Below are 8,975 nucleotides of genomic sequence, written 5' to 3'. Positions count from 1 at the left end.
AGAGAATCCCAGTGGAAAGAGGGGAACCGGCCAGGCAGAGACAGCAAGGAAGGTGCGTTGCCTCCAGAGCCTTGCCTCAATATTCCTTTCATCTTCACACTCCTGGGCCAGACTACACTCAATCATATGACCCACTGAAGAGATGAGACTTAAAGGTTGAGACCGAGTTTGCGTCTCTCACATGGGTAGGCAGACCATTCCATAAAAATGGAGCTCTATAGGAGAAAGCCCTGCCTCCAGCTGTTTGCTTAGAAATTCTAGGGACAATTAAGAGGCCTGCGTCTTGTGACCGTAGCGTACATGTAGGTATGTACGGCAGGACCAAATCAGAGAGATAGGTAGGAGCAAGCCCATGTAATGCTTTGTAGGTTAACAGTAAAACCTTGAAATCAGCCCTTGCCTTGACAGGAAGCCAGTGTAGGGAGGCTAGCACTGGACTAATATGATCAAATGTTTTGGTTCTAGTCAGGATTCTAGCAGCCATATTTAGCACTAACTGAAGTTTATTTAGTGCTTCCGACAGATAAGATCTAAACCAGGCCAGAACTTTGGGTTTCCAATCTCTCCAAAAGAATGTGGTGATCGATGGTATCAAAAGCAGCACTAAGGTCTAGGAGCACTGACAACTGAGCTTTGAAGTAATACGCAGATTTAAAGAGTCTGTCATTTTCTTTCTGAGCTGTGCTACAGCCTCCACTCTTCTGTGAAGGAGGGACTTGCTTCCATTCAGCCACAAGAGCATTCATGGCCAACCTTACTTTGCTACCTGACAACTTTACGGTTTTTACTTTTTAATTACCGTTTATATTTTTGGTTTTTCCCTCACTTAACTTTTTTTCATAAAAAGTAAAGTTGAAAGGTAGCAAAGTAAGATTGGCCATGAATGCTCTTGTGGCTGAATGGAAGCAAAGTCCCTCCTTCACAGAAGAGTGGAGGCTGTTATAGCAGCAAAAGGGTGATCAACTCCATATTAATGCCCATGATTTTGGAATGAGCTGTTCGATGAGCAGGTGTCCACATACGTTTGGTCATGTAGTGTACTGTAGATAGTCATGAACAGAATACACTATTAATTTCTGGGGCTACGTTCAATAGGATATTTGACAGATAATATAGACAATATAATTGCAATATTCAATTAACAATGTTATTATCTGCTAAATGACTTAAATGTAAATGTAATGTAAAAATTATGCATGTTATTAGGCCTGCAGTACATTTGGAATGTATTCAGACCCCTTCCCCTTTTCCACATTTTGTTATTCTAAAATAAATTGAATAAATACAAATCAATGACAAAGTGAAAACAGGTTTTTAGAATGTTTTGCTTTGATTTGGAAAGGCACATATACAGTATATAAGGTCCCACAGTTTTTTCAGAGAAAAAAACCAAGCCATGAGTTTGAAGGAATTGTACTGAGACCTCTGAGACCTGGGGAAGGGTACTAAAACATTTCATCAGCATTGACGGTCCCCAAGAACACTGTGACCTCCATCATTCTTAAATGGAAGAAGTTTGGAACCACTAAGTCTCTTCCTAGGGCTAGCTGTCTGACCAAACTGAGCAATCGGGGATAGAAGGGCCTTGGTCAGGGAGGTGACCAAGAACCCGATGGTCACTCTTACAGAGCTCCAGAGTTCCTGTGTGTAGATGGGAGAAACTTCCAGAAGGACAACCATCTCTGCAACACCCCAGCAATCAGACCTTTATGGTAGAGTGGCCAGACCGAAGCCACTTTTCAGTAAAAGGCGCAAGACAGCCCGCTTGGAGTTTGCCAAAAGGCACCCAAAGGACTCTTAGACCATGAGAAACAAGATTCTCTGGTCTGATGAAACCAAGATTGAACACTTTGGCTTGAATGCCAAGCGTCATGTCTGTTGGAAACCTGGCATCATCCCTACGGTGAAGCATAGTGGTGGCAGCATCATGCTGTGGGGATGTTTTTCAGCAGCAGGGACTGGGAGACTAGTCAGGATCAAGGGAAAGATGAATGGAGCAAAGTACAGAGAGATCCTTGATGAAAACCAGCTCCAGAGTGCTCAGGACCTCAGACTGGGGCGAAGGTTCACCTTCCAACAGGACAATGACCCTAAGCACACAGCCAAGCCAATGCAGGAGTGGCTTCAGAAACAAGTCTCTGAATCTCCTTGAGTGGCCCAGCCAGAGCCTGGACTTGAACCCGATCGAACATCTCTGGAGAGACCTGAAAATAGCTGTGCAGCAATGCTCCCCATCCAACCTGACAGAGCTTGAGAGGATCTGCAGCGAAGAATGGGAGAAACTCCCCAAATACAGTTGTGCTAAGCTTGTAGCGTCATACCCAAGAAGACTCTAGGCTGTAATCGCTGCCAAAGGTGCTTCAAAAAGTACAGAGTAAAGAGTCTGAATACTTATGTAAATGTGATATTTCATATTATTATTTTTAATTAGCTTTCTAAAAACATTTTTTGGTCATTATGAGGTATTGTGTGTAGATTTATGATGACACCCCCCCCCCCCTCCCCACTCATTTTAATCAATTTTAGAATAAGGCTTTAATGTAACAAAAAAGGTCAAGGTGTCTGAATGCTTTCCCAATGCAATGTGTTTAATCATCCTTTACAACAGTATATGGAGTTATATTAAGTGACATTTGGGAGTAAAGACCACACCTACACTAACCACATCCTTTCCTCTCTCATTAACATCAGTTTTATACACACCTGGCATGGTACATCAGGTGAGCAGTAGCTCCGATTAAGGTCATACGACATACTGGTAGTATGATAACAATGGGAAAGGGTAACCTAGGGCCCATACAAATAGTACAGTTTTCTACCATCTTAACTGGTCTGACAACAAAATGCAGGTGGAAAAACAGTAAATAGGAAGAGAATAGGTTTTTACTTTAATTTTGTCTTAGATCTGCAAAGGTGTAGGGAGGAAATAAGGAGATTAAGTTTAAATGAGATACTAATAAACAAATGAAAACTTATTATAACATTTTTTTAATTGAATAAGTATTCAAGTACAGGAAAGGACGTGTGTTATAAAAAATGTACTAAAAATTTTTAAAAGTATTGGAGGTGTGTGTGTGTGCATGTACGTATGTATGTGTAAAAATGTAACATTTCATAGCTAAACACACAAATCACCTGTAATCTGTGAGAGTACAACGAGAGCATGTATTTTTGGCAAAACTGCAGACAGATACAGGGTCTACTCATACTCATAAAGACGTAGTAGGGGGACTTCAGACATGGCCATAAAGAGAGAGGGCAGGGCACTGGCGATCTGAGGTGCATAGAGGAATGGAGGATAGTTGTATGTATGTGTGTCTGAAAAAAATGTAAGTGAATGTGTAGTCACAATAGAGGTAAACACAAATGTCACCTTTAGTCTTGTAAAAGAACAAGAGCATCTGAATTCTCTGGTGTGTGAGTTTCAATTCAGTCAATTTTCATGCATTCTATGTACAACTAATAATGAACGCTATTGAGTAACTGTTTACTTTATGAATTCCATGAAGTATATACTCAAAAAGCCTACTAACAACCGGTCTCCCCTAGTCTTTTCTATCATCCTTGTAGAAAGGGTTAACAGTCATCACTGAAATCAGCTGTCTACTCTCTCCTCCCACACTGACAAGCACAGCACTACATGAACAAACTGCTAGACGTTCACTCTCATTATTACATGATTCCAGTCGGTAACAGAGACCCAGGGCTGCTAGTGAAAATGTCACTGGCAGACACGGACACAGAGCGTGGGTTCTCTGGCGCCGAGTCTGAGTGCCCTTTCTCGGAGGTAATTGAACTGAATGTAGGGGGACAGGTGTATGTGACACGGCACATAACTTTGGTCGCTGTCCCAGACTCGCTCCTCTGGACCATGTTCAGCAAGAAGACTCCAAAGGACCTGGCGCGCGACAACAAAGGGCGCTACTTCTTGGACAGGGACGGATTCTTGTTTCGTTATATTTTAGACTACCTACGGGACCTCAAACTGGTACTGCCTGATTATTTCCCCGAGCAAAGCCGGCTGCAGAGAGAGGCTGAGTTCTTCCAGTTGCGGGACCTGTCCACGCGCATCAGCCCCAGGATGAGAAAGGATAACTCCATCAGTGATGATATTTGCCAGAGCGAGACCGAGGAGGGTGCGCTCCAGTGCGGCATAGGGTCCTCCAGCGGAATGGAAACTTTGCGCATGATGTCCGCAATGAGCAGCGCCCGCTCCCCGTCTCGGGAGTCCAGAAAGTCAGGGTACATCACAATTGGATACCGGGGATCGTATAGTATCGGTAGAGATATCCAAACCGACGCCAAGTTCAGGAGAGTGGCGCGCATCACGGTGTGTGGGAAAACGTCCCTTGCCAAAGAGGTGTTCTCGGACACTTTGAATGAGAGCAGAGACCCCGATCGACCACCGGAGAGGTACACGTCCCGCTACTACCTGAAATTCAATTTCCTTGAGCAGGCGTTTGACAAGCTGACGGAGGTTGGCTTTCACATGGTGGCTTGTAGCTCCACAGGCACATGCGCCTACACTAACAATGATCCAAACGAGGATACAATCTGGACGAGTTATATGGAGTATGTGTTTTGTCGGGACTAAAATGTTGATATGATCCCACCCCAGTAGCCGCTTTGATATTGATGTTTACTGACATTTTCTTTGGTTTAGCCTACTGGTGTAAGTAGGTCTCACGCACGCACGCACGCACGCACGCACGCACGCACTCCTTCCTTCCTTCCAGTTATTTCACAGATCAGTCATTATGCCAGTTAGTGGCATTGAGCCAATCTTCAGTATTGTTTTCTGAATCCAGTCCTGTTAAAATGAAATTGATAGAGATGATTAATGTAAGAGATCATTCTGAATGTCCAAGAATAATAGACATAAATGTAGTTGTACTTTATTTTGTATACTAGACCATGGAGACCTGTCATTCAGGGCAGGTGGGGCAGAGCTTGTTAGCATGTTAATTTGGCATTAATACGTGTCACATATCAGTTTGAAAACAATGTAAAAAATAATAATAATTGAGTTAATAAAGCTGCATACAAACATGGTCTCTTTTTTGCTTTCTTGAGTAAGGCAGCTCCAAAATGCAGGTGTTTCAGCCTAGCTCAGCGCTTTCTGTGGTGGTGAGGCAGCCAGCAGAAAATACAGTGCGTAGGGGTTGGTAATGTTCTCTAGTTGAACTGGGATTGGCTCAGTGTTCTGTCACTCATGGGGTCACTACCTCACCGCAAAATCTAGAGGGAGAGCTCAAAAATGGGAGAGCCAGAATCTAGAGGGAGAGCCAGCCACACCACCTTCCTGTTTAAGTGAGCACAACAAGGTGAATCCAAAAATGTCTTGTATTCTGCTATATAAATTATGTAATATTTCAGGGAGATATGTATACTGTCGCTAAGAAAATAATACTAAGTGTATGTTGTGTAGTAAGCTGTTAGTAGACCATGTGCGTCACCATAATAATTTGGTCCCTTTCCCCTCTCATACCTTGGCCTACTGTTCTGACTTGGTGGTGCACATGTAGCCTATAGCCTGTTTTAGAGAAATGTCCTCATCGAATATTGTAAGAGCTTTCGTTGTCTGCTTATATGCTCCCTTTATGTATCCTACGGTTCTGACTTAGTGTACAGGGAGAATACTGTAAGAATGGCCCATGTTCTGAATTCTGTCGCTGTCCATTTCAAAAGTGCTGAACAAATATTTATATTGTGACTATGTCTGTCTTAGCTCACTCATTAATGTCTTCATCCAAATTACAGATGGCCTCTTATGCGCTCATCGTTCCCTTATGCCATATTTTGAACATCTCAATTGTCAGTAGAAACCACATTTGTTTAAGCAAGTCAGCCATGTTTTTAAAACGGCAGTAAATGAGGCTGAATTAACCGTTTTAGCTGCCAGACAAGGCTCTGCTAATAGCCAGGTGTAGCAGTGGTAAGGATTCACTCCATGGTGCTGAAAAGAAAGCTCTGCTGTTGGGACAATTACAAATTGTGGGTACCATTTGTCACCATTAAAGTACAATTCATGTATTGTTTAGTGTAGTGGCTTTGCTGGCATGCATCAACATAATTTTTTTGAGTTTGCCCCATCAAGATTTACATGCTAAAATCGCCACAGATACTAGATCTTCTACAGAGCTTATATTGACCTGAAATATATATTAGCCTACTAAGAGAAACGCTTCTCTCTGCAGAGCTGACAAATGTAAACTCCTGTAATAATAATGGTGTTATAATGACATTGCCTGGTCTCACAGGGATAAATAATACAATCAAAGCATATCTTTTTGTTTCTGCCTCGTATTGCATGAAAATGTTACATTGACTCCAACAGACTCCAGTGATCTATAAAGTTAATACAACATCGTATTTAGTTAGCCATGACAGAACTTTTTTTTTTTTTTTTAAATGCAGCATTTTATTCGGTATAATTCCTTCATTAGAGAGGCCTGCTAGAACAAATTATGGATTTTCTACTTGGCTTATCTTCATTCCACACTAATCTGATTATTTTGTTGTGTTGTATATTTGTTAACCTGTTCAGATACTGAAATAAGGTATTCTACAATTCCAACATTCTTTACATTAAGTTTACCACTGACTGAAGACATTTTGCAGGATCTTTCCCATTGCTCCTTATCCAGGAACAATTTCTAGAGAGAAGTGCCATTACCAAAGGGTTGCATGTTCAAATACAGGGCTGTCAGGATAAATCTATTGGGAGTGAACATCAACGTGGTCCTGTGTGGCTCAGTCGGTATGCATGGCGCCTGCAACGGCAATGTTTGAGGGTTCGATTACTGCTGAGACCACCCATACACAAAATGTATGCAACATTTTTTTATTTCAGCTTTATTTTCACAGGGATGTCATACAAAGACTATGGTCTCTTTTACAGATGAGCCCTGCATAAATACTTCAAATACTGTAAATTGCTTTGGATAGAAGTGTCTGCTATATGGCTTTCAGTGCCTTTACAAAGTATTCACAGCCATTGACTTTTCCTACATTTTTTTGTGTTACAGCCTGAATGGATTCATATGGTATTGTTTTGACACTGGCCTTCGCATAATACCCCATAATGTCAAAGTGGAATAATGATTTTCAAAATTTGCACCAAATAACTAAAAGTGAAAAGCTGAAATGTCTTGAGTCAATACGTTTTCAACTCCTTTGTTATGGTAAGCCTAAATACGTTCAGGTGTAAAAATGTGCTAAATAAGTCATGATAAGTTGTATGGACTCACTCACTGTGCAATAATAGTGTTTAACATGCTTTTTGAATGACTACTTCATCTCTGTACCACACACATACAATTATATTTAAGGTCCCTCAGCTGAGCAGTGAATTTCAAACACAGTTTCAACCTCAAAGACCAGGGAGGTTTTCCAATGCCTCACGAAGAAGGGCACCTATTGGTAGAAGGGTAAAAAAAAAAGCGATTGAATATCCATTTGAGCATGGAGAAGTTTTAATTACACTTTGGATAGTGTATTGAGGCATCCATTACAAAGATACAGGAAACCGTTTCGGGAATTCACTATGAAGCCAATTGTGACATTTAAACTTGAAGCTCGCATCCGCTACAAGACCATGGTGCTTGCCTACGGAGCTGTGAGGGGAACGGCACCTCAGTACCTCCAGGCTCTGATCAGGCCCTACACCCAAACAAGGGCACTGCGTTCATCCACCTCTGGCCTGCTCGCCTCCCTACCACTGAGGAAGTACAGTTCCCGCTCAGCCCAGTCAAAACTGTTCGCTGCTCTGGCCCCCCAATGGTGGAACAAACTCCCTCACGACGCCAAGACAGCGGAGTCAATCACCACCTTCCGGAGACACCTGAAACCCCACCTCTTTCAGGAATACCTAGGATAGGATAAAGTAATCCTTCTCACCCCCCTTAAAAGATTTAGATGCACTATTGTAAAGTGGCTGTTCCACTGGATGTCTTAAGGTGAACGCACCAATTTGTAAGTCGCTCTGGATAAGAGCGTCTGCTAAATGACTTAAATGTAATGTAAATGTAAATGTATGCTTTTCATGATCAGTAAATAATCAGAACTGTGTAGTTCTGACTAACTTCTTCAAGAGCTGGGGGTTTCCTGTCCATTTTTATTGTGCTTATAACAAAATGCATGAAGGAATTTATGGAAACTATTACAAATATGCCATTGAAAAATACAATGTTCAGACTGGTATGTTCACAATATTGGGCTATAGAGAAAAAAATATTCTGCGTGCCGAGGTATAAGTGGGGTTGGTTAATACAGCCTTTAATTTCCCTGCACTCTACGTGTGGAATTATCTACAATATACTTTAAAATTGGAGGAATCGGTGTCTACAAGGAATTTCAGATGGTTGTTTTTATTTAACCTTTAGTTAACTAGGCAAGTCAGTTAAGAACAAATTATTATTTACGATGACGGCCTGCACCGGCCAAACCCGGAAGACGCTGGGCCAATTGTGAGCCGCCCTATGGGACTCCCAATCACGGCCGGTTCTGATACAGCCTGGATTCGAATCAGGATGTCTGTAGTGACGCCTCAAGCACTGAGATAAAGTGCCTTAGACCGCTGCGCCACTCGGGGACCTTTTTACTGAAGAATGTCTGTTTTTTTATGATTGAGTTTTGCTTTACAGGTATTTTATTGTGTATATGAATGTGTAGTTTAATGTGCTCATTGTATTTTCATCTGTATTATGGGGCTCATCTGGAAAAGAGACATTGGTCTCAGCATTGACTCTCTGTCAAAATAAAGACTCAATAAAAATAAACAATTTCTTGGGGGACTGTGGTCTTGGGGGACTGTGGTCTAAATACCCAGCATCACTTTCTACTCCACCCATTCCAATAGACCAATAGCATAGGAGTGCCCTTCGAACAGTTAAGTGCCTTGATCAAGGGCACAATGGCAGTCGGTGTCACCTGGGATGTAATATCATCAGGATCTGATGGTTCACAGTATCGAA

The 8,975-nt window shown here is 41.9% G+C and overlaps 1 protein-coding gene across 1 annotated transcript; it reads left to right on the top strand.

Moving 5' to 3' along the window:
• Positions 1–3,699: 3,699 nt before the first annotated feature.
• LOC115115191 (BTB/POZ domain-containing protein KCTD12-like) lies at positions 3,700–5,035 on the top strand. The gene has a single exon (XM_029643684.2). The coding sequence runs from the start codon at positions 3,719–3,721 to the stop codon at positions 4,592–4,594; it is 876 nt and encodes a 291-aa protein (XP_029499544.2). The 5' UTR covers positions 3,700–3,718; the 3' UTR covers positions 4,595–5,035.
• Positions 5,036–8,975: the final 3,940 nt, after the last annotated feature.

The sequence above is a fragment of the Oncorhynchus nerka genome, linkage group LG3 (genome assembly GCF_034236695.1).
Source record: "Oncorhynchus nerka isolate Pitt River linkage group LG3, Oner_Uvic_2.0, whole genome shotgun sequence".
In the NCBI taxonomy this organism is placed as follows: domain Eukaryota; kingdom Metazoa; phylum Chordata; class Actinopteri; order Salmoniformes; family Salmonidae; genus Oncorhynchus; species Oncorhynchus nerka.
Note: the sequence above shows the minus strand (reverse complement) of the source record. Positions and strands in the feature narration are given on the sequence as shown.

What these genes read in the sequence shown, in the direction of transcription:
- LOC115115191 (XM_029643684.2), top strand. Translation starts at nt 3,719, where the DNA reads ATGTCACTGGCAGACACGGACACAGAGCGTGGGTTCTCTGGCGCCGAG.